This window comes from Talaromyces atroroseus, assembly GCF_001907595.1.
Source record: "Talaromyces atroroseus strain IBT 11181 chromosome Unknown scaffold_0, whole genome shotgun sequence".
NCBI lineage: Eukaryota > Fungi > Ascomycota > Eurotiomycetes > Eurotiales > Trichocomaceae > Talaromyces > Talaromyces atroroseus.
Window position 1 is genome coordinate 653,732 of NW_017971432.1, and position 25,373 is coordinate 679,104.

General features: G+C 46.1%; 6 protein-coding genes across 6 annotated transcripts; 3 read left to right on the forward strand and 3 right to left on the reverse strand.

Annotated features, from left to right (window-relative positions):
• Nucleotides 1-558: 558 nt before the first annotated feature.
• UA08_00231 (hypothetical protein) lies at nucleotides 559-1,755 on the reverse strand (the record flags this gene model as incomplete). The annotated part of the gene is made up of 5 exons (XM_020260015.1): nucleotides 559-759; nucleotides 822-1,023; nucleotides 1,159-1,405; nucleotides 1,465-1,547; nucleotides 1,616-1,755. The coding sequence occupies 5 exons, from the start codon at nucleotides 1,753-1,755 to the stop codon at nucleotides 559-561; spliced, it is 873 nt and encodes a 290-aa protein (XP_020124401.1).
• A 744-nt stretch (nucleotides 1,756-2,499) lies between these two features.
• Nucleotides 2,500-5,178, reverse strand: UA08_00232 (hypothetical protein; the record flags this gene model as incomplete). Its single annotated transcript, XM_020260016.1, has 1 exon — nucleotides 2,500-5,178. The coding sequence occupies one exon, from the start codon at nucleotides 5,176-5,178 to the stop codon at nucleotides 2,500-2,502; it is 2,679 nt and encodes an 892-aa protein (XP_020124398.1).
• Nucleotides 5,179-6,805: 1,627 nt separating this feature from the next.
• On the reverse strand, nucleotides 6,806-8,683 carry UA08_00233 (hypothetical protein; the record flags this gene model as incomplete). Its single annotated transcript, XM_020260017.1, has 1 exon — nucleotides 6,806-8,683. The coding sequence occupies one exon, from the start codon at nucleotides 8,681-8,683 to the stop codon at nucleotides 6,806-6,808; it is 1,878 nt and encodes a 625-aa protein (XP_020124399.1).
• A 6,028-nt stretch (nucleotides 8,684-14,711) lies between these two features.
• UA08_00234 (hypothetical protein) lies at nucleotides 14,712-16,936 on the forward strand (the record flags this gene model as incomplete). The annotated part of the gene is made up of 5 exons (XM_020260018.1): nucleotides 14,712-14,951; nucleotides 14,985-15,937; nucleotides 16,004-16,123; nucleotides 16,181-16,431; nucleotides 16,533-16,936. 5 exons carry the CDS (start codon nucleotides 14,712-14,714, stop codon nucleotides 16,934-16,936), a joined length of 1,968 nt encoding a protein of 655 aa, XP_020124396.1.
• A 725-nt stretch (nucleotides 16,937-17,661) lies between these two features.
• UA08_00235 (hypothetical protein) lies at nucleotides 17,662-19,032 on the forward strand (the record flags this gene model as incomplete). Its single annotated transcript, XM_020260019.1, has 3 exons — nucleotides 17,662-17,807; nucleotides 17,873-18,014; nucleotides 18,070-19,032. The coding sequence occupies 3 exons, from the start codon at nucleotides 17,662-17,664 to the stop codon at nucleotides 19,030-19,032; spliced, it is 1,251 nt and encodes a 416-aa protein (XP_020124397.1).
• Nucleotides 19,033-20,093: 1,061 nt separating this feature from the next.
• On the forward strand, nucleotides 20,094-21,166 carry UA08_00236 (hypothetical protein; the record flags this gene model as incomplete). Its single annotated transcript, XM_020260020.1, has 7 exons — nucleotides 20,094-20,097; nucleotides 20,156-20,182; nucleotides 20,239-20,333; nucleotides 20,390-20,455; nucleotides 20,518-20,568; nucleotides 20,620-20,860; nucleotides 21,087-21,166. 7 exons carry the CDS (start codon nucleotides 20,094-20,096, stop codon nucleotides 21,164-21,166), a joined length of 564 nt encoding a protein of 187 aa, XP_020124394.1.
• Between the last annotated feature and the right edge of the window lie 4,207 nt (nucleotides 21,167-25,373).

A 25,373-nucleotide genomic window follows, 5' to 3' on the forward strand; every position in this document is an offset into this window, starting at 1 on the left:
GGTTGCTAATGGATGGACGATTATTTGCTGTCCTTTCAGGGAATTTCAACAATCTAATGATTTTTTCTTCAAAGGTTAAGCAGGGAAGGTGTTGTGGGTTTAATGTTTTTGCATTGTACAGGATTGTTTTACAGGGTAATTCACTTATTGCTGTTCATGAATCCTAGTACATCGACTCCAAATGCCTTAAGTCCTCTAATCTAACAAGAGGGCAAAATGGAGGCATAATACTATAACAAAGACTATCAATATACATCTATGAAGAGAGACGGAAACAGTCTCAGAAATTAGAAATATTTTAGAAAAGTTAATTTGAAAATAATAAGTGCTATATATATTAGCCATGACCTACGTCAGATATACAATGAATACATAATGATGGGACTTACTGCAATCCAGCATAAAACGCTTATACGACCTGCTAACAGCGCTCAAAACTTATCAGCCTCGGAAGCAACATATCTCCTGCCAAGCCTGTTTTGGTGACCATAACTCCATACTCCGTGCTCTGCACCTTGTATTTTGTAGTCATGAGATAGAAATTATTTGGCTATATCATCACCACCCGAGAGGCGCAAGACTGGCCAGCATGTCTTCAGCCTGGGCCGTATGGTACTTCCAGCCAGGATGCAAGTTATTCCACCAGATACAACTAGACCCATCGGTATTCATACACGTAGCATCTTGATAACCATATTTAGTAGGATTATCAAGAACGCGCGTCATAAAAGTGTACGAGTCGTACAGCACGACGGTTGCCTATCATGTCATGCACTGTCAGATCTACATTTCGTTTAACAATAGCAAGTTAATGCACTTACATCGCTATGATCTTCGCTGAAATGATGCACCATCTCTTCCAAACCGTCATTGTACGCCGACACCATCATAGCATGACGCTGGAACTGTTCTGGTAGATCATTTTCTTCATGCACCTGCGGACTGCGAGTTGATGGCGGACAATTTATGAAAAGGAACTTTCGCACCCCGTCAGAATAGAGTTGCTCGACGAGCGGTCGATATCTGTTCAGCAATGTAGATACGAAGGCAGATGGCTCGTCATTATGTGCGAAGCCATAGTAAACGCTTGGCTTGTTAGTACTCTAAGATGAGAAACTTGGGAAGACAACTCTAGGAAGGAAGATCCCCGAAACTTACTCGTTGATTCCAACCCAGAACGAAACAATGGTATTGTCCGGAGTCCAAGGCGCGGATGCTGGCCTCGAAGCATAATTTAATTGAAATTCGGCTACTTGGGAAGTCATATCACCAAATCCCCAGGTAGCTAGTGAATTATCAATTGTTGCACCGGCGATGGCTAGGCTGTATGATAGAACTACGCTATTGTTGTACTGTGTAGTCAAGAATCCGATCCAGTTATTGCCGCCACTTTGCGTGCCTGGATCTAGACATAGCATATTAGAAGCCATCGCTGCTAGCTTTAAACTCTAGGTAGAAACATACTGGGAGCAGTATTTCCCATCGGGTTTAATGCCGAGGGTTGCGTAGAGCCGACATCGAAACCGGTGGCGGAATAGGAATCACCACTACATAGTCAATGTTAATATTGAAGCTTTGTATATTAGCCACATATGACGTCCAGACTGAGACTCACAAGGCAAACCAATAAACTTGCTGTTTTGCGGGGTTTGATATTGAAAGCGCAGGGGGCGAGTGGTAGTTGCGAATCCATAGCAAAATGGATGCGATGAAGACTGCCAGGGCAGTATAAGAAATTAATGATCGGTAATTCATGGCGGATAGTAGCCAGTGAAGGTTTCTTTATTTAATTAGGCCCTAGGTACATTGTTGTGCCGGACAGTAGGTCAATGAAATGGACATTAAAACGCGGGTTGCAGCTCAGCACGGAGTAAAGTCAGACTAGAACAGAATGTCGATGCCTCTGCCAATGAGAGGCAAAGGGTCTGATGGATACTCCACCTTGCGGCTAGGACCGCGCTAAACCCTCTAGAATTTCCACAGGTTATTATTTACTATTTATGCAATAGTTAGACTCCCAAGTTTATCTAATTATCAACGCTTCTAAGTTTGTTGGAGAACCACACGCTGACAGGTATCCTATCGCTTCCTACTAACTAGTCTAGCCTAGCTGACTAGCACTTGATAATATACAGGGGTATAAAAATACGCATATCCTCAGATGATCATGACCATAAAAGAAAACAAAACGCCGCATGCTTGCTTTCTCTCGCTTCGGACGGGGAAATTTCATATGTCGTGCAAATAAAAGGGCAAAAAAAAAAAAAAAACCGATGTCAACCGGCCCAATGCAAAGAAGTACAGTGTTATAATGCAGTTGTAAAAATACACTGTCAATGGACCATAGAACACGCTTCTTTCTTGGTCATCGTTGCGAATATGTATAGATAGGCTGCGCATTGTTTAAGGGAAATCGTCAAAAAGCTAGGTGTCGTAATTGTGGCGGTAACAATTCAATAGGATGAAAGTTTTGTTCTAAAGAGGAAGATGAAAGAAAGATCAATTAGAAGGAAATGGCGGGAAAGGTTCGGTAGAGCTATCGCTCTTCCCATCTCCCATATCATCACCACCTTCACCTCCGTTGGTAACTGGTCTGGAAGCTTCGTTCAAGACCGGCGGACTACTAACAGGTCGATCCTGTTGGAGTGTTGAAGGAGAAATTGCAGGGATAGGCGAAGGGGAAGAAGAGGAAGATGCCTGTTTGGCGACGCGAAGAGTTGGTCGTACAGCATCATAACCGAGCATATGTCGAAGATCTGATGAAAAGGGTGTGTACGGAATCTTATTTATTTCAGAATCAGAAAAGTCGGATAAAGAGCGAAAACGTCCGTCGTTTTCGTACCCTGCAATATGTATATCCTCTTCAGACGAATGTGCCAATGCATTGGAACAGTTGCGAAGGTCCTTTATAGAGTTGTGATGAAGTGCATTGGAGCATTTTCGCTGGGTTGTTTTCTTCTTGTTTGTTATCGTCGCTGTCGACTGGTTGGAAGGAGGTGAAGTCGAGGTCTCCGACTCTAGACTCGGACTAGACGGCCCTGTAGTCGGTGTCCTTGACACCTTGGCTGGTGAAGATGGACGCGGAGACCACGCCATCATGCTGGGCAGGTCAATTCCCACAATGCCCGTTCCACGCGGAAAGAGAATGAGAGCAAACAAAATAATAATCAGGACACTAGACAACGCGGTCATGCGTTTCTGAAAAACGAGTTCATTGGTCAAGATAGCGAGTTGAGTTGAGGCCGAAGAAACCTCGCGTTGCTGGTGTTCAAAATCATCCAGCACGATGGTACTGAGCGACTGATAAACGGACTGAAGGTTTTTTATCTCTTCGACGACTGTCGCATTCAACTCTTCAAGAAATGAATTCATTTTGGCTAGCTGTCGCTTCTCGACTTTGCTGAATGCATCCCTCAACATCCGTGATTGTTCCTCAATATAGAGCAACGACAGCGACGAATTAGATTCCAACATCTGTAGCCGTTTGTTAACGGATTTGAAAAACGACTCTTGAGTAGTCGGATTAGGCGAGGGCGGAGGCGAGGGCGCCACTTTTGTAGGCTCCAAAGTAGATGTGAAGTCTTCTCCGGGAACAATTGATGAGTCCGATACTGAACCGCGTGACGTCGCATCCTGGTTCTCGATGCGTGGAGGCGTGTTCGATTCGCTGGTGGTAGGCTGTTCTGTACGATCGCGTGAACGGTCTGCAGTTGTTTTCGAGTCGGCTGGAGCCATGACTGTAGAATTAAGACCGCCTGTCACTAGAGAGCCAGCAGCTGGCGTGCTTGGATGAGTCTTGTTCGACGTTGCATCTATCTCAGACGCTAGATATTCGTCTGCGCTGCATGTAGCTGTCTCTGAGACAGAATAATCGAAAGCGGCCATTTCAAGTACGCTGCCATTAAGCGGGCTCATATATTCCAAATAATCCGAGACCGAACTCGGTATTGGTAATATAACGTTATCAGAGGGGTGGTCCATTGCCACATCCTGCTCCTCTACAAACATCTCGACTTCTTCCGCAATTCCATCAAGCATGTCTTCGTCAGAGTGATTGATATCCCCCTCATTCTTATACTCTTCTAACATGGTCGTACCATGTACTCGAACGAGGCTGAGTGGGCAGTAGAATTCATTCCCGTAGTGTGTGAGAAAGTCGATTTTCACATATCTAGCCCAGATCAACGGGTTCTCAATCGCAAAAGCTTGCACCTCACGAGTGTTCTTGGCTTCAAATATTCCAAGCTCTTTCCATTTGTCTGCTTTCACAGGATATCGATCTGACACGCTCACTTTAAAGGTGCGAAAAATGGAGCTGAAAAATTCGTAGTTGGCAAGAACGATTGTATCAACCAGGATGTCGTCACAAAGTTCCAAGATGAGAAATTTCTCCTTTGCACGACACTCGTTTAACATGTAACTGTCCTTGTGTTCAATCAAAATGGAGGATGACCCCGAACATTGGGGATTTGTCCTCAGCACGGTAGCGGCGCAGTCAAAAGATGCATAATTAAACCGTTCTTTGCACGTGGTCCCGGCGTCCTTTCGCCTTCCCACGGCAGAAACACCATCGGCAGAGCCACCGACGGCGCTTGGTTCACCGTCGGTATTCATGGCGCTATTATCGTAAGGATTCCCACTTTCCCAGACTGTAGGTTGCGCGGCATCAGAGCCAAACGCGCCACCAAAGTTCAGCTCAATCTCTGCATCATCACCAAGTGAATCAAGAGCATTGTTCATAGCTCTGGCCTGTGTGCGACGTTCGTTGCTGATATCACTACCCTGCCGTCTGCTTCCGACGTTGTCCGCAGACTGGCCATTCTTGGCAAGATTCTGTTTCTTCCAATCCTCAAACGAGAGGAAATTGGCATTATCGAGTAGGGATTCCGCGTCGAGTTCATTAACATCGGCATTTTCTGATGCGGCTGTCGAAGAACTAGGATCCGAGGCGGTGACGGATGGTTCGGGATCAATAGATCCTTTATTATAACTGTAGGTGCTGCTGTCTTCATATATCGAGCATGTTGGCAACTCCAGTCCATAGAATTCAGATATCGGACAGATCAAGGCATCGGTGGCTTGGTCTTGTATATGTACTGCATGCGCTAAGAAGGTAGGTGCAAGCAGCATCCACACCTGCACCCACCTCAGCACTTGAATCATGCGTCGTCCAGTCATGATGATAATATTATTGGTCTTGCGCCTGCGCAATAGATAAGAGAAGTTGTAATTTCTAGAAAAGGCACTCTGAAGTGCGGCGATGACAGCGTGCTGTCTCACCCAGAAAAACAGCAAGGCCTGTGTAAATCCAAACATATTAGCATCAAATTCAGCAGTACGCATGTAATCGATATAGTTTCTATTGCAGCAAATATCCAAAGAATAGAAGACGAAAAAGAATGTGTGCCTGCATGCGATGGCATAATGCGGGTGGATACTTGCATTTGCTGATAGGCAAGCCTGGCCATTCACACAAGTCTGAAATGCAAAAAAAGCCGTATAGTGGAACTAACTTGCTTTGTCCTCAGCTTTTCGCCAGAAAAAGTATACCAGGAAACAAGCGGTCAAGACCGTAGTTAGGTAACGAGGGCGAGTTCCCAACCACCGCCGGTTGGAGACTGTGGTTGGGGAAGGAAGATTCACGCGTGAGCGAGGTCTGTTCGCTGTTGTGTCAAGGGTATTATATTAGCCGAGCGACTTGAAGGTATGCGATAGCAGAAAAGCAACGTATGGACAGAAATCTCTAGTGGAATTAGTTATAGCGCATTGTGAAAACTAACAGGTGGTCGAGTTAGTCTCAACGGCGGACGGACGTCGGATTAATTGCGGAATGCCGGATAAATCGTCCCTCAACCAATGTAGCTGAATCATTTGATAAGCTTGTCATTTCGCTGAAATAAAACTACAATTCATGGCAAATTGAGATGAAAATTCCCCAAATTTCATAACTGTCCATTTGCTTTTTTTTCTCGTTTGAGAAGAAAAAAAAAATAAAGATCTACCAAGCTACCTACAATACAGGCCCCTTTCCCAATCGCGTTCACAGTACACCTAAGACGAACTCGGGCGACTAGAACATGTAGATCTGAATCGACAAACCGCTGCAAAATCAGACAGGTAATAAAATAGAACTATTCCACATTCCCAAAAGTTTCTCCTTCCACTATTCCATCTTGAAGGGAAGCATGAAAGATGGCGTAGTGGCAGATGTCCGGTGCTCAAGTACAAGCACTTCATTCTCTTTTCTTTCTTTTGACTTTTGTGGTGGAACACAAAAAGTAAGGACTCTCAAACTCAAATCGAAGGAAGGACTGCAGGCTGAATGCTGGATGACCCGTGAAATCAAAAAATGCCAAAGCAAAAATAAGAATATAAAGAAGAAGAAAACAATCTGATGGTGAAACGCCGGTCTGAAAACGCTGACTTCTACCGCTCCAATGCCCCGTAAAATAACAATCTTTTTTGTTTTCCTTTTTCCTCTTCCTTTTGCGCCGTGTCATCGAAAGTGATGGTCGTAGTATACATAAGACACGTCGTCTCCGATTTCCATCGCCCGCGAGGAAAGTTTTGCGGGATGTACAGTAACAGGAATATTTGTCTTGAGTGCCTAACAAGATTGATAAGGCAACAAAAGTTATAGGTTGAACAAAGAGAAAAAAAAGTTTTGTAACAGAGAATAATATGAAACGGGTCAACAAAGCACAAAGTATGAGTATCCTTCGAATGAGTCTAGGAGGGTTGGGATGTTGCATAACGAAACAGTGGGGGAGAAATAAAAAAAAAATTGAGATGCGATGATATAAAACTACAGGTGAAGATCGTGCCACCCGCCGACCAAGTCAAGATCTTCGTCAACACTGCCGTGATAGTCACTGTTCAACTTCGCCTTCGGCTCAAGTCCCTGGCGACGCCATTCTTTGTCAAGGAAGGGATTGCGCCATGCCTGCGGGCTGGAGGGTCCGGAATCACGTCTCCAGCTCAGATTCATAGAACGTTGCTTCCTGAGGCGAGGAGTTTCTTCGTCAGAACGGTATTTCCGGCGACGGTCGCCGAGTGCTGCCCACTTGTCAACATCAGAATGTTTTGGAGATGCCTGTCGAGCATTCCGATGGCGGGTACGGGAAACTGGCGTCACTGCCTCCGGCTTTGGCGTAATAGGAAGTGGCACCGACTTGGACAGAGTCTCAGACTTGTCAAGATCTGGCTTGGTCACAGGAGACATCTCAGAGTCAAAGAGACCCACAGGATGTTCAGGACTAGTGGCATCTTTACTATCTTGGCTCCAACTGCGAGCATTGTTCTCCCGGCGTTGTTGCAAAGAAGCTTTCTCGGTTTCCGATTCCTCCTCGTCCCAAAGATCACTCCAGCTCTTGGAAATATGATCGCTTTTTCCATTCCCGAAGACCAAAGATATAGCAGGTAAGGGCTTAGCAACATGGTTGGGCAAGGAACCGCTCACGGGGATGCGAGCAGGTTGGCGAGAGTTGAGTGGCTCATGTAGACGAGCGCCCAGGGATTGATACGAAGCACCCATAACAGAATCGAAAATAGATGCAGTCGAAGCTGTCTCCGGATGAACCGAATACCACGAAGTGCCAGCTGTCTCGGAAGCGGGAAAGAGGTCTTCGGAATAATATTCGGTGTCGGGGATGGCCGAGAGTTGGCGAATAGGCTGTGGAGGGCTGGATTGGAGGGCCTTGGCCCAGGGAAAACTGTCACCAGCATTGATGTGAGGAGACTGGATTGAGGGAGTACGTAGCGGCTCGCGGTTGGCACTTGCTGCAACAACATCACGGTCCTCGGTGCAGAACTCGTCCAGAGATTCGTCATCCGTAGTGAATGTTACCGTGCGCAAGATAGCATCACGCACACCAGACAGAGTACGCTTCTCGGGATCAAGGGACAGAGCATTCCGCAGAATTTCGAATGTGTCCTGGGACATGTTGGGGAAGATGTCGAAAAGGGACTGGCGATCCCGGACATAGTCCGCAAACAAGACGTCGGACTCAGTGGGTGTGACGAAAGGATTGCGGGCAAATAAGATGTTAAGAAGACAGATACCAACGGACCAAATATCAGCCTTGGCGGGAGAATATCCCCCTTGAGGTGGTTCATATTGCTCCGGTGCCATGTAGCGGTCACTACCAACGCACGCCTCATGACAAGAAGCATTTCGGGTAGCAAGTCCAAAATCACCGAGTTTCATGGATCCATCTTGATTCAAAAAGATGTTCTCAGGCTTGATGTCTCGGTGATAAAGACCGTTAGAATGCATGAACTCAACGGCGTCGAGAAGCTGCAACATGAAGTCGCGAACATGTTCGGTCTCCAAGGGACCGCGGTTGACACGAATGGCCTCGTACAAATCACCCATAGAGCAGTACTCCAAGACCAGGTAAATATGTGCACTGGTCTCAAAGTAGTGGATAAGATTGACGATATTAGGATGATGGCCAAGTTTAGTATGGCAAATCAATTCCTCGGAACGGTCATCGGCAGTCATCGGAGAGCAAGATTCGGACGTGGAAGGTTTTGTCAAGCACTTGATAGCGACATCTTGTCCAGTCAAGTTATCCTTGGCAAGGAAAACCATTCCAAAAGAACCATGATTCAATGGAGCAATGGTACGGAACCGACCATCCAGAAGCTGTCCCTCAACGAATCTATCTTTGAAACAATCCATGGTTGATGTGAATGTGACGACAATTTGTAGCAGTGAAGGCTCCAAATATGCAAAGACGACAAATGCAAAACAGAGAGGCGAATATTATGTAGACAGGTGAAATGAAAATAATGAGTAGGGGGGGTGAATGAACCAGCAGTCCGCTCGTAGCTTCGTAAAAACACAAAATGAAGTAAAACCGGGAGGTGAAAAGATGTATATAAACAGTATAAGTCGTTCGGGATGGTTGCGAGTGAAGAGACAAAAGGATACGGCTAGCGTAACTCCGAATCACCAAGCTGGACAGTAGCAGCTGATGAGTATATAAAGAGAGCAGTATCAAGAAACACGATTAAAACACACGGAGGCCGTGGGAATTGTCTTCCAGAAGCTCGTATAGATACTGAAGAGTGGTGGCGGTATATTTGCTAACAAAGGAGATGAGAAGCGACGTGCCGAACGGGCGAGGGACGTTGGTATGGGTACCCGGGTGGGTTAACGTCGGGAAATCGAAAGCAGGCGTTATAGTCTCATTGGTGTATATTCAATATGGAAGACGGCGTCGTGCCAAATGGTGAAGAATAATCACAGTTGCAAAGTTGCAAGGTCAAAGAGTGAAAACGAAAGTATCCCGGTAAAGGTGATGAGCAAGAGAATATAGACAATAGGTGTTTATTCAAGAGGAAAAGCGCTGCGTAAGATCGTGAAGTTGGACTTCTGGTCGAATAATAGTAGAAGTTGTCGTGACTCAAATAGGCACGTATCACTAAAAGGTGGAGACTTAACGGGATAGTGGCTCCGCCGGTTGGGGTTGAGTCATAGGACCAGTATAGCACGCAAAGTAGGAGTCAGAGAGACGTATGTCTTGATATGAGACACAAATTCCGAGTTACCAAGACGACACCAGGAGAAATTAACCCTCCAAGGGACTAGCTACAGGTTAAGCACCTCTCGAAACAATCCGAGACATCAACACCTTGCACTTTCACTCCAGCGGCTCGACGTCAGGACACGTCAGACCAGGGAGGAAAAGGTATCGACAGTAGCAGTCACGCGGAGGGAGAAGTTAGGACGAGAAATCTCTCCGAGAGATGCCCAAGATTTAGCAGTGGTGGCGTCGAGAGACGGAATAATAAGAGACGAGATAGATAGGAGAGAGTTCTCCGAAGTCGAGCTCCAATTCCAATTGCAGTTCCAGACCAAGCAGGTCTCGAGGCACAGATAGGAAGATAATTGGCGTGGAAGAGTTCAGAAGCTATGGGAGAAACAATAGAAGCCTGTCGATAACGGAGAGATATAGACAGCGGTAGGGATGGATGAAAGGGTGAGCGGAACGGGTGCAGTCGGTCGAACAGAGAGCCGATGGCGAAGGCGAAGGCGAAGGCGAAAGCAAGAGGGAGGAGTAGTGAAAAGAGGAAGGGTTGTTGAAGAGAGGTGATGAAAGAGATGAAAGAAGAGAAGAGGTTAGGGAGATGAGATGAGGTGAGTCGGTGTAGTAAGTAAGTACGTGAGGAAGGGGCGGACGGGATGGACGGAAGGAAGGCAGCGAGATAATACTATGAGCGATAAGGATGGGACAGCACGAGATGCTTGCCAGTTAGCTAAGCCAGAAGGGAAGACCAGCGAACGAGGAAGAAACAGCAGATCGGTCACGACAGGTCATGACGCAGAGGCCGGCCAATCACGGGCGCTTAATTGACGGGTGGAACCGTTATGATATGGTTTTGTTACGGTGGACGCCAATTGCGTACGCGGGCTTGGCCTATTAAAGTCAAGGCATGTCCTCGTGGAGCCGTGACGTCCAGTGGCATTGCCCCCCGGCAGGGAGTCATTACCGTACGGTTACCGTACGCAGCATGCAGATGTTCGCATGCACACGTATTTCCCAGGTAACATAATACGCCAGTACATAACTAATTCCTGACGCAGCCCGACTGGGGAACGGCGCCACCAGGGGACACACTGGCGACTGAACAGACACCCAAAGAACGGGAAGGGTCTTGGGTAGCTCTCTCTTCGCAGTGCACGGAGTCACGCAATCATTGTTGATGATACAATCTTTCTCACTCAGAGTTTCTGCACCCAGCCAGAAGCTTCCAGATGCCGCGCCACACCCCACCAATGACAGTCAGCTGGCCGCCTCCTGAATTCCGGGCTTTGCGGTTTGGCTTTCTGCGTACCATGAACCGATCAAGTCTGTCTACTCGACGGTTGGCCGGCATCAGCATATAGTCAATCATAAGCAGCATGAGGATCGCCGTGTCTATTGATCAGAGAAACGGGGTTCCTCAACTTTTACTGTTTGCTTTTCAGTATCTACTTACTACGCAGTTACTTCGGAGGGCTAGTTAGTAGTTGGTTCAATGATAAGTTAATTAATACCCCTGGACCTCTGTCGTTCAATTTCCACCGTCCGTTTTTTTTTAAATAAGAAAATAAAAAAAATATATATATATATATATATATAATACTACGGTGTATACATATCAAGGAGCTGCTGTTTCACTCCTCCTGCCACCGTTTGATGAATATGCATGCAGGCCATTCAATTGTCGAATCGGGCGAAACGCAGAGAGTACTTGTTCCTGAGTGGCCACACCTTGCGGGCGCGTCGTTGCACACGAAAGCAGACTAGCTCCATGGCCCTGGTTGCGGGTCAAATGAGACGAATTCGAATGCAGGCGACAAAACAGAAAGCTTAAGGAATAAAAAGAACCAATCATCGCAGTACAAATACTGCGCATCACTAAAGAAGGGGGTGTGGAGACTCTGGAGAACAGCCAAAAAGCGCTCAGATACTGCGGGTCAGGGCCAATCATGATCTCTGTGTGGGGAACAAAGCCAGGTCATGCAGTGAAACAGCAAATGCAGCCAGCGGCATTTAGAACCCTCCGTGTTGAATGTTCCCAAAGCTTATTAGCCCAGTTCCATCCAATGTATCAGATGAGCCCCCCTCCAGCACCACACGCTACGCCATATTCGTACGCTTCCCATTCGACGTTCGCGTCTAGATCGTCCACCACACGCATCGTGATTGGCCCGTCTGGTATATCTGCCGAAACACTTCGATGCATGTTGCTACATTAGCAGCTTTGACTATTGATTCGATGACAACAACCACCAACACGGGAACAACAAAGAGCTTTGCTATTGCGCTCGCTTATGCTAGATGTCCCGCAAGCCTCAATAATTTAGAGTTGTTGCTGCATGAGTACCTGGGCAGTACGTGTACATAGTAAAGGTCCAACCTTGAACCCAAGGAGTGTAGTGAATACAAACGTAGACGACACATGCCACATAATTTTATGTAAATACAGTCATCATCGAGTCACTGATTTCACTGCCACGGAATACTACTGCCACCTAACTACAGATCATTAGCATGCTTAACCCTAGACCAGCCTAGTCAACTAGGTACGTACCTGAAAATTAAATTGCCCTCTTGGATCCTTGATTCCTTAGCCTATGCTTGCTGTGCATAAGCGTCTCGACTCTCCAGACCGCTCCTTTGTTGGCCTCGTGTCTGACCAACGAGAGTCCGGGAATCAGCTAACTGCTAAAAAGATCAGGATCGAGGATTCAACAACAAGGAACAAAAATTTTGGCTTCGTTGCATGCAGATATTTTCCTTTTTGTTTCCCGCTAAGTTCACTCCCGTTGAGCCTTGATTACACTTCCCAACGCGGACTAGACGAATGCGTCGTCGCGTTTGCTAGTCAACTGGTATTAGCTGGCAATAACCAAGTTATCGACTTGTTTGTTATATAGTTTATCGGACTTTGGACTAGCCGGTTTCAATTGATCAGAAGTTGTTTCGTCAAGAGACAAATGTCCAAGTTCCAAGGTAACCATCGACATTGATAGAAGCGCTTGGACCCATGCACCGGATCGCGTCAGTGCCTTATCATCCGATGTTTAATCTATCTACGTATTTTACTATCTGTATCTGAGATATGACTGAGCCGTGGATTGTCATTGCACTGGTTCATTTTGAGCCAGATTACAATCCATCGATGATAAGTTGAATTGATACCGTTGGTAGTTACTGTTTACCATTGTAGCCTAGCTTTCTTACGTAACAGGTGATCCAAGAAAAAGAGAGCTCAGGCCCTTGGTGGGGTGATCTGAGGGAAAAAAAAGATCAATAAGAGAACCGTCCCCGGGCGGGATCGAACCGCCGATATCCCGGTTGCTTCATAAGGTGATGATAACAGCCGAGCGTCTTAACCACTGGACCACGGAGACTTGTTGAAGACAGATGCTTAAAAATACTTTATATAGTTATTTTAATTACTTGGTCCCAGGTCAGGATATTTTCGTTAGAATAGGAATCTACAGCCAAGGAATCAAACATTTGCTACGACTCGTTGGTGGTTATGATTAAGCACGGGAGAGAATAGTTAGTTAGTTAGGGCTGTATTTATGTGTGGGCTTTTGGATGAGTTACGGCCAGGGGTTTCTTACTAACCGTAATATATGTACTGAAATCGGGTTCTGCAGGAATATATATATGCGTGTGTGTAGGTGCGTCCATGCACATGTACAAGAACAACTCTCCGAGAATGCGTTCGTGATCAGGTGCTCATTGAGTTCCTTGGTCACCAATTCTTGATCGATCGTCTTATGCACCCCACCATTCGATTAGCACAGCTGTAAAACATCCATACAATGCGTACAAGGTAACCAGATGTATTACTACATGTTGCACGAAATGCCGGAGACGACTACTATTAGAAGCCCCTTGCATCCATATATGCCTCTGACAAAGCCGTATCCCCTGGATTAACACATCTGCCTTGCGCTCACACGATACTTCAAACACTTTTGTATCATCGAACAGTGACTTAGCTAGGATGCGCCCGGGGATGACTCCTTGGTCTACCTGAGCAGTATTATTACCCCTCATGGAATCATCTCATCACAACCAAACGACTATGATTTGCAGACAATCTTCAGTAATACCATGACGCAGTCACCTAGCTATTGCTCATTTATGGTAATATGCTCGTGTTGTGCCCTCCCTAGTATTCGGTCTAGTGACGTAGCTTCCACCCTCCGATACAAAACAACGGAGAGGCATTCATTTAGCTGGCTAAGAATGATATCCGCAAGCTAGCCACCATGGATAGATAGTCAATGTGTCATTCCGGACTAGGGTGGAGGGGCTCCCATTCGAATATCTAGCCCAGTATGATCGGCATAAGAACTGTCTGTGATCATCACCTCGCACGGAGTACTGCGTAGGCGTCATTTAACTCTCCAAGGGCTGGATTGGAACGGGTCATGCCTGTTATATCCATGAGCCGGATAGTTAATCATCGACCCTGGGCTTACACATACTTCGGCAGCGCGAATTACTCCTTTCCACTTATTTTCGTCGATCTAGCACTGTAGAAACAAGTAACAATACCGTGATTTGAGAGAAACCCGGCATGTTCGATGCAGGCCGGGGATAGTTTTATATATTCGATAGCTGTCGCTCCAATGAAGATGATTACCCGAGGTGCATATCCTGATCTCATAAGAGCCATCCATTTGAAATTGTAGCTACCCACAATTGCACAGTACAGCGTGTTTATCTAAGCTGTATCCGCGGTGCAATCCATCGACAGCTCTAATATGGGAAACGGCTCATAACATGCAGGCAGTGAACAGGATAACACTTGGGTCGAATATCATCGCTTACCAAACATGGAATTATGGAAATAATATTGTGTAAACAGTAGAACCCACTATTGCGATAACTTGAAATTGCGACGGTGATGATTGGCCGATTTTCCCCCCCCGAACCCGCCAAGCCATCAGCTCCGTTCTCGGTCAGCAGTTGCCGATAACCTTAAGGTGCACGACTGACTGCACGCTGGGAAAAAAAAAAGTCTCGATGATGTGGAAACGAGAGGGCCAGTGAGTCATTCGCATACACGGTATACTGCAAGGAAGTCGTACCTGTCGACGTTGTGGGTGGCCCAAAAATATTGTATTTGACAGGAAAAGCCCACAAGAAGATACATAACATGTCGGCAGCCGTTGCGCGCTCGGAAAGGTGAATATGCCTAAGCGCACTCACGAGGACTCCGTCTTCTCAAAGACGCTCGGGTCCTTGGACCCCGGCGGTCAGGGGAACAACATCTCGATTAATGAGCTTTTATCTAATTCCGATGAGCCAGAACCCGATCACTCGGAGACTCATACCCGGAAGCCCAGGAACTTCATTGCTGCAGTGGTACATATATTCTTCCCTCCCCCCGCTTTGCTCATTTCTGACCTTGGTGGATACCTCACAATCCATGTAATTGAACTATCATGGTAATTTTGGAGATAGGCGTGCGAAAACTGTCGGCTGAAAAAGACAAGATGTGACGAGTCACGACCCAAGTGCGGACTGTGCAAAGCCTTGAACTTGGAGTGTGTGTACAGTGAACGGAAGTTGTCCAAAAAAGACCAATCAATTGGCATGATTATAAGCACATTGCATCGCATCGAAACAAAGTTGGAGAATCTTCCATCTGCTATTTCCAACGACATTCGACCATCGTTCACTGGTCAAGTCCTGCAGGCAGTGGAAGCCATACAGAGTTCGTCTACAGCAGGTAATACGCCGAGTGCAAAGGCGGCAACTCATCGGCCGTCGTTGTCTCAGATTACCTCGCCGGCTACAACTGGCCACGTTGAGGTGGACGCTCAAGCACCGGCAGATGGGAAAGAGGTGGTGCCTATTTCTTTCAGTCAACATGGAGTCGTGATTTGGCCCGGCATCATCAGCTGCTTGCCGGAAAGGTTCCTGTTTGCCTACGAGCAACTTGGCAGGTATTATGTCCTGGATGTGGAGATGGAAAGACCGCCTCTCCCTATGTGGGTGAATACATTCTCCCTACACACCGCAGAGAATTGGCTTGATGAACTGCCTTTTGCCCTGGTGAAAGGACTATGCGAGGCTTTCTTTTCCCTCTTCCACCCATTCACTCCATTCATGGATAAACATTTCTTTTTCTCCTTTACTCTTGGCACAGTCATCAAACACGGGTTTGCCTCTACTATCGAGACGTGTCTTGTCCTGAACGTAATGGCGCTAGGCTGCCTAGCCGTGCGTGCATACGAAGAGGCAGATTTCCCATTACCAGGTTCATTCAGTGCTCGGTTTGAACGACCGGCTTGGTTTGAGGTAGCTGCAGAAGACCCTCCGGGGCTATGCTTTTTCAATGAGGCCCGGAGACGGATGGGGTTTTTAATGGAGAAGAATGACCTATCCAGTTGTCAATACTATCTTTTATCCGCGTATGTTTGGTGTCTGCTGATCCATTTATTTTTTACTGACATGTCTACTTGAAGTATGTTTTATAGTCATATAATCCGTCCCTTGGACTCTGGAGCCATGCTCAACCGAGCTGCTGCTTGTTTATGCTTCATGCTGGCAAATCGTGATATCAATTACAACGAATGGGAAGGCGATATGAAGTCAAGGTACGTGTTAAACAAGGTAATCATTCTTTATCTCCAGAACTGAACTGACTTGAGCAGAGTCTTTTGGAACACCGTCATGTACGAAACGATACTCGTGCAGGAGTTAGATCTCCCTTCTAGTGGACTTTCAGCTCTCGAAGACAATGTTCCTATTCCCAAATTCATTCCCTTCAGACCTGTCAGACTCTCCTCGGTGTCTTCTTCAGCATCGGACCCAGACGACTCGTACTTCCATCAATGCCATTTCCTTGCACAGATAGCGAATCGGATTATACTCACCCGAATTAGACATAGTCTGTATTCATTCTGTATGTATAAAGGCCTTCTACAGAGAGTCAATGCCCCTACATCTACATTTATGTTTCATTTTCGACAATGCAGTAACAGCTGGCACTGACAATGGAATTAGCGGACTCTGGAAACCTGCCTCGTCCAGCAGTCAGCGCGGAGCTACATAACCAGGTCGAAGAATGGCGCAAAAACCTTCCACCAGCAATCCAGTTCTCCGAAAAGTCGGAAGAAACAACCAACGACGATAGGTCGCCCTCCATCGTCACCGAACCACGAACCTCAGCTTCCCTAGCGGTTGCCGTAGCAGACGCAATGCTTCGAGCTCGTTATCGAATTTGCAAATTCCACATTGGACGGCCTTATCTTTATAAAGCGCTACGAGCGCCCAGTCTTTTGACTAGCGAAGACCTAGAGCAAGTGTCCAGCGGACTGAAATATGCCATGAACTGGCCCATGATTCGCGGCGTGTTTCGTCGAATGAAAAGCTGCATTCCCATCAAGTTTGCTTTTTGCTCGCAGTAAGAAGGCCCTTTTCCCTTTTCGTTTTCCTCTATTTAAAAAATAATTTTTTTCCCCCCGCTTACAGATTCTTCGGCCAACTACTCATTTTCCACTGCATTTCTCAATCATCATACCCGCGATTGCGAGCCACTTTGCCCTCCGGCTGGGAACGATGGTATGCCGAGATGATTGAATTTCTAGAGTCGTGTGCCCCATTTAGTCCGGCAATTAGTCGCGATTTGGAGTTGGTTCGATCGTTGTGACGAATGCACAGCTGTTTGGGCTCAAATGCCATGCGGAGGAAATCTGCTCTATGATTGATATTGATTGAATATACATAGGTTTTATACATATGGGCAAGGGCGGAGTTTTTATTATTTTTTTCAGTTTTTCTATGTAGAATTTGATTAAAGTTTCAGTGATTCGCCAGACGATTTATATTCTCGGAATTAACAGGCTTGACCGATATCCGATAGGGTGCTCAGAAAGCGAGTTCAATCTGATGTAGAAAGAAGCCCGAAAATACATGCTTTCGTCCCCGAGCGCCGGTTTCTGAACCGACCCATCTCGGGCGTAACCGGTCAATGCTTCTCTTTTGAGATTATTCCCGGGGCATGTCTTCCGAAATGTCGGACTTACTACCTACCATGCTATGAAGAGTTTATAAAGATGATGGCCTATCCTACAGTTGAGATGGATATAACATCAAACACTGATAAATATCTCAATCTCAGTTTGCTTAGGAAATGGACAACAACTCCGAGAAAGCGTTAGAAAATGCGCAGCCACCGAAACCCCCTGCCTTCGCCGAAGGAGGATTGAAAGCTTGGTCTGCAGTGGCCGCCTGCTGGTGTGTTATGTTTAATACATTTGGCTATATCAACGCATTTGGGTATGCAGCTGTATATGCATATAATAACCGGGAAGATCCACTGACACGATTCATGCGATGGATAGAATATACCAAGCATACTATAAGCAGACCTTTCTAAGCAATGAAAGCGACTCGAACATTTCTTGGATTGGCTCCCTGCAAGTTTTCTTTATGTTTGCCGGAGGGCTCGTGGCCGGCCCATTGATGGATCGCTATGGACCAAAGGTAGGTAGACTGTGATAAGAACGAATCATACGCTGGCTAATTTGGGCGAATATAGATTATCCTCATCCCATGCTCAACGCTGTTCGTCTTGTCAGTTATGTTAACGAGCCTCTGCCGAGAGTATTATCAGTTTATGCTCGCTCAGGGTGTATTGGGTGGATTGATGAATGGGCTGAGCTATACCCCTGCGGTGACGGCTGTGAATCAGTACTTTTTCAAGCGACGCCCTCTAGCAATGGGTATTGCGTCAAGTGGCTCTTCTCTTGCAGGAATTATATTTCCAATTGCTTTGAACCGAATGCTGAACCAATCGTCTCTTGGCTTTGGCTGGTCGGTTCGGGTGGTGGGATTCATCATACTCGCCATGAGTGTCATCGCCTGTATCACCATCAGCTCGCCTGCACCACACCGGAAGTCTGGCACTTTATTTCTCCCCAAGGCATGGAAGAACAAATCATATGCTACCCAGAACATTGGTATTTTCATCATCATGTGGGGGGCATTCGTTCCATTCTTCTATATTCCTGGGTATGCAATATCGATAGGAATTGGAGTCGATTTGTCCAACTACCTTATTGCCATTCTCAACGCCGGCTCCCTGTTCGGCCGTTTGCTCGGCGGCGCTTTGTCCAACAAAGTCGGCCGGTCGAACATGCTGGTGATTTCGAGTACTGTGTGCGGAGTCCTCTTACTGTCTTGGCTGGCTATCAAATCCCATGGAGGCATGATTGTGTTTTCCCTCCTTTTCGGTTTCTACTCTGGAATGTTTATTGGTCTTTTCCCCGCTCAGATTGCCATGACAGCTCCGCAACCGAATATGATCGGCTGCTACGTAGGCATGGCTATGGGGTTTTTCGGAATAGCTGGACTGACCGGAACACCCATCACAGGTGCCATGGTCAATAACTATGGGAGCTATACCGCGTCGATTATCTTCGCGGGCGTCGTCTGTCTAGTAGGATCTGCTTTACTGATCCTGGCGCGATACTTTGCCTCCGGTACCAAGCTAATAGCTTAGATCGTGGTTGGGCTTCTTTTGTTTCCTCCATTTGCTGAGACTGTCAGAAATGGAGACTTGCAGGTATACATTGTAATTGTTATTGAAATATGAGCATCCTATATTATTAATTCCTATCCCCTTCGCTGTAGACTTGCCCTTTTTGAGTCTTTTTTAGTTGTTGCTTGTATGGTATACAGTCTTGGCTAATCACATGTGACCAAAATAGCCCTAATTACAGCGAAGGCCTTTAGTCCCACCTCGCTCCTTGGCCTCACACTCAGCTTAGCTATAATTCGACATCTTTTGAGTACAAAGAGTATTCAGATATTCAAAAAAATAGTCATATTCTGACTCTTAATCATGCCTCATCATCATCGCCTTGACTCCACAGATAAGCAGTCGTAGGAAACTCAAGATCGACGCCACAAGGACACCCCAAAAATCCCTGATATTGTGAGTAGGCGCTGGATGGCCGAGCTCGGAGCATCAATAGCAAGTTGCTCTGAATACTTATATATCAATCCCATAAATGAGGACCGGGAGGCGGCTCCAATTGGCTGAGAGTGTAGCTACAAACGCTCCCTCTTCATGTGACCTGCTTCCTGATTCGTCGGCCTTTCAAGGTTACACAGTCGAGATACGTGCTCATCACGTTTTTCTACTTCTTTCATATCTTTCTATCTTCATTCCTACCTCAACCTCAACAGCAGCATCTTTGACCAATTATCAGGCACGTCATGAGCAGCGACACTTCCACGTGCCTGTCACGTCTATGAAGTCCTAAGCGTGTACACCAATCAATATACGTATCGATATCTATCTGACAGTTGGTCTAGAACTGCTGGGGAAGTATATCTCTATGATTGGCTTGTTTTTGTCTACTTTGGTCTCGTGGTCATAGTGGATGTCTCAACTGTACCAGCCATACATAGTCAAGATAGATAACGACGGTTAGCCCCATCACGTCTATGAAAAATCTCAGACATGTAGACCTCGTAGTTCCTTTACTTTTTACATCGTAGCCATTACCTTTACAAAATTAGGCACCACCACCACCACCATCATCATCATCATCAACAATGGGTGAGTACCTATGCAAACTTCATCGAATGAATACATTTACTGATCAAGGGTGATATAGCAGACCAGTTCGATTTTTTTGAGCCAAGTAAGTATCAGATGTGTTGGCTGTCAAATATGATGATGTACTTATGTATTGTTCAGCTTTGAATGGTCAGCAGATGGCTGATCTTGCAGCCACGAAGGAGCCTGCAATGGAAAACCGCCTGCCCTCCGAGACCCCCTCGGAGGCAGAAGAGGTAAGTGAATGACAAAATACACTATGATGTGGTGATCTATTTCTAACGACTAATAGCTGGCCGAACCCCGGGACAAGACGGCCGCAAACGAACCAGCTGCGGCAGAGGATGCCGCACATAGTGTAAGTATCTTCTATCCAATGCTCATTCTATCTTATATACTGGATATCTAACGTAAATATAGCTCAAGCGGCGATGGGAGATGGTGGAGAAGTTGGAGGAGATGAGGGCCGCGGTATGTGATTCATATCTATGGACACTCCGGTAAATACTAACTATGTTTTAGTGCCTTCGAGATGCTCGAGAACTTGGGGTTGAGCTCCCAAAAAGAAAGAAGCAGAAGAAGAAGAAGGAGGAGGAGAAGGGGAGAGTGATGACCCCAGCGCAGGCCGCGTTCCTGCAAGAATTGCGTGTCGACCTGCAGCAGCGGGTCGAGGAAATCAAAGAGCATCGGGCCACCTTGAAAAAGTCTCGTCTCGATATTGAGGCGAAGAGAAAGGAGTTGGAGAAGATGGAGGCCGAGCCAGGTGGAGAGAGAGCAGTTGGAGATAGACCAACTGCGAAAGAGAATTCGCAATGTGCTTTGAGGGGGCTGGGTTTCGTTTTTCTTTTCTTAATATTTAATTGAATTAAAGGAGTTGATACCGACCGGCGATTTTCTACTAATTTTTCTTCGTAAGCTGTAAAGAAGTGTACAAAAGCCTTTCTCGTACGATATTCAATGTAGCCTAAATACTAATAATACCTACGTAGTTTGTTCGCGGGACTCGTTATACCTTTTCTTGGATGTCGACACATACACTGCTCATGATGTGTGCGATGATCGGACCTAAGAAGTTGCATATAGCGACAATAAAAATGTAGAGGTAGGAACAAGCCAGTTAAAGAGCTATAAAAGTTCGTCTATGGCTCGAGATGTGACCATCTCCTCCTGTGAACAATTCAAAAACAAGCGCTGGGAATATATCAGATCGTCTACAATTCCCCCTTTTCGACAGACAGCTCCAGCTGCGTCTCATACCAACGGCGGTACTTTGGTGGCCAAAAAATATTTCCTTCAATAACGATCTCTTCGCCAGGTCAAAGTTCGATCCTATCAGTGGAACTGCTATCAACCCCAGTACAAATTATGAAGGTCATAGCCTACATCCAATGGCTTTCCCACGCCTTCGAGCTCAGCAGTTGCTCCTTCACCACTGATGAGCAAGTTGAGTCCTGAGATCAAAAAGACAACAGATCGAATTCTGGAAATGCCAGTATTATTTCCATATCGTTATGTCTTTTTGCCTGAACTATCATGGTCGTCCCTAACCGACTCTTAGAAAGGAGCCTTTAGCGAACTCGAAGACATGGTGTACAAAAGCCCGAGACAAGTAAGCTCCAGAAGTTAGGGGGTGACGGTGTTAATCTAGAGGACTGCGAAAACTGGGATCCTTCACTATCTGATTTTGTCATATCAAAGTCTGTTTAACATTTACTCACCTGTTCTGCCTTTCAGATGTTCGCTGCAGCCGCATGCATAACCATTTGCAAACATGGAGGTAGCCTCTTGCTGTTACCTCTGTTGAGGTTAGTACAGTAAAGGAGGCAGAAACATATAGAAAAAGGAAAAAAAAAGAGAAACACGAGTTGTGTAACGTGGGAAAGGCCGATATCCCGACCGATTAGGAAGCAAGGAGCCAGGGGCTTTCGCCTGCTTGTAGCTCTGTTGGTACGCAACTAGAGCCGCCTACACTGTTGCGTGACATCATGAACTTGGATTAAAGATAGATTAACTGATGGTGTTCACTGCATACTGGACTAAGTCGAGGTTTCTGTTGTAAGCACATCATGGCAGCTAGCTGTGTACGGATCATTGCACGAAGCAGAGATTCGCAGCTTGGTCGAAGTCTGCGTTGATCAAGAGTAGATGAAGAGGAACTCCAAGTCTGATATTACCTAGGCGGAAAACATGCGGGCCCTTGGGTTCGGGACTCCGAAGAATGATACTGTGCTATGGTTTATGTGTAGAACAGATAACTTGCCTTTTCGGGCAACTAGTTACGCTGAATGCAAATGCTGTTTAATTTTAGGGTCTCGTAAACAGAAACCAAACTCGTGTTTTTAGTCGAACTTGGACCAGGCGAAGGGATCGTTGTTGAAGGAATTACTTCTGAGACTGATTCCATGATTGCTTTGGTGGTCAAGTATGGATTGTAGTTTCGACTCGCTATTCCAGTGCACCAAGGACAATTTTCTGGCTTGAAGTCTGCACAACTCCAAGCTTTTCTAGAGAGATACCAGTTTTTCAATTATCTAGTCACGCAATTCAGAAATATTCTTTGATTCAGATGCAATTGTATCCAGCATCTCGTTATTCATTTCGGAGACTGTCCAAGGAGATAGCAAATGCTTCAGTTCATTGCTCCTCCACCGTTGTCTGGTTAGGGGTGTGGAGTGCGCTGAAGCAATTGAAAGGGTGAAAAGAAATTTCAAGTCTGGCTTGTAGGCAGCAGATATTGGTATTTAAAAATGTGAAATATATATGCTAATTATCCAAGATTAGAAAACCGATATTGCAATCGCCAAATGCCTCTGCAATTTATCCCGCCGTACAACCATGCAGCAAGGGCGACATCATGTCAAATACTGAATGAACAATCTAAATCGAGTTTCGACGTTCAACGGACGTTGTTGTTTCAACTCCCTTCTCGCTGCCAAGATAGGCCTGAGATAGTAAGCAGGGAAAATTGAAAATAGTTTATGCTGGGACGAAATCCACTTACCAGCTGCCTGTTGTGACGGTTGACATCGGGCGACCATGATTTCGATGAGAATAAGGTCAAAGTGAGGATGGAAAGCACGTGGCAATCAAATAGTTGACTAAGATCAGGATTTGAGCTCATCTTGGTTTCTTCTTGGATCATCGAAGAGTAACACTGGACACTGCGTGAAGGTGTGAGCACGTCACGTATTCAATGGAATACGTCGTCCAGCAACCGCATGAAAGCGGCCCATCAAATTCAAGCAACAAAGCTCAAAATGACAGTTACTGACTGTTAGAAAGCAGCCAGGTCGATTGAGGCAGTTTACGGTATGTTAACCAATCCGGGTGCCCTCCCAAAGCGGATGGCGAAGTTTGCCATGGCTGTCATAATCAGCGCATGGGTGGTAGAAAAAACTTTTCAGCTGTCAATTGTGTTCAGGAGTCATAGAACCTATGGTATGTTACCCATTCTAGGTACCCTTCCAAAGCGTATGGCGAAGTTTCCCGTGGCTGTTATGATCAGCGCGTGGGTGACAGAGAAGCTAACTGTGCTCCGGACAAAATGCTGCCAATCGAGTATATTCAGCCTTGCTAGCAGCCTTGCATTGCTTCCTGTTGCTGCAAAAGGTCCCACACCGATTCTTGAAATGTTGCCTGTGCTTATACAAGCATGGCAAAAGACGCGATGCATGATATCACCCCCTTTTTTTTTTGGCCTCTTCTTGCTGGCGGCGCTTTAGATTGGCGCTATCCCAGAGCGAATGGCGAGCTTGTCTTTTATAAAAACCATTGCACAGATGACAGAGGACTTTTTGGCGACTATTTTACAAGCTGATATGGCTTTTGGGGAGGTGTCTGTAGGAGTAGTTATCCCACAACCTTCGCATGTCAAACAGTGTCTTTGTCTTGCGGCCTGGAGAAACCTGTGGGCGTAAAGAGTCTGATCTGTTCTTGGGCGCGCTCTCCCTTGTGTGTCCTGAGATGACGATAGCAGTCATAGCAGTATCTCCCCGGAGCAAAGGGCGAGAAGCGATACTTCTTTTGGTGGACTTTAAGATTTGCCCGACCAAATCTAGCGCAGAGAGGATCCACGAAGCCTCGGCGTTTATCATGGATAATGCTGAATTGCTTTACGCCAGGAAGACTGCAATGTCTCTTTCTGAAAGCACAACAGGGCCCGCAGTGTTTAGCAACATGCGCAACCTTGTCTTTTCCGTTTTATCCCTTGAGGTCAAGTCATAACTCCGCAAGTAGAGTTTAACATGACAATGTTTGAGTGTAGCATGGAAAAGTTAAACACAGACATCAGATCATATTCAGTGGATAAAGCAGAGCAAAATTGATGCCGAATGATTTGCAAATCTCATCGAGAAATGAGAATGCGAAGCCGGCGCTCCCAACTTGGTAAAAAAATACATGAAATGTCCATGTGCAGAGAGAAAAAATGACGAGTCCTTCAAGTAAAATCAACATAGCTAGACTCTATGAGGCTGTTACTCGCATTGGCATGGATAAATATATTCATGATTCTGGGATATAAAGATCAATAACTGACTGAGAGAAGTCAGAAAGGCTTCGTGAATGAATGTAAAGATGTCTGAGGGGCAAGCGGAGAGTGCGAGCCCGGCGTCAGGTTGAGGAACGCAGGAGAGAGAAATCGAATGTGCGAGATTGCTACAAACAGCGGCGTAGACGAGCTCTGACTATCTCTCATTGGCTGCCTTCTTAAGGGCAATGTAGCAGGCAGGTGTCTGTCGGATTCACAGAACAGACCAATCAAAGCATTCATGAATAACCCGTTCTGAACGATGGAGGCTTCAAGGCTGAGGAGGCCAGTCGTTCGGATTTCACCTCGCTGGTATACATAACTGCTTCAGGAGTAAATTCGAGGCGTGCCTGACACCGTGAATTTCGTATCCAGATGCAAGATATGGTCTTGTTGGCGCTGGCATTCACCTAGTTTTCGTAGAGCCAAATCGAGATCTCCGTCGTAAACGGGTTGGGCTGTGTAAGGATCATTGCAATGTGGTTGTTGAGCTCAAAATGGGAAAAATGTGCGAAGCAGAGGTTAGCGACTTTAGTTGAAGTTTGTGTTGATCAAGACTAAATCCATGCTGGAAGAGTTGGAAAAACACACCCCCAGTCTGGTTTGATATTGCGATCAGTCCTGAGACAGATAGTTTGCCTCTTTTTTAGTTAGCTACGCGGGATGAAAATGCTGAGTAATTTTTTGCAATTAAAAGTTCATGACTAATCTCCCGTAATCACGTGCGCATAGTATCTTGAAGCTATTC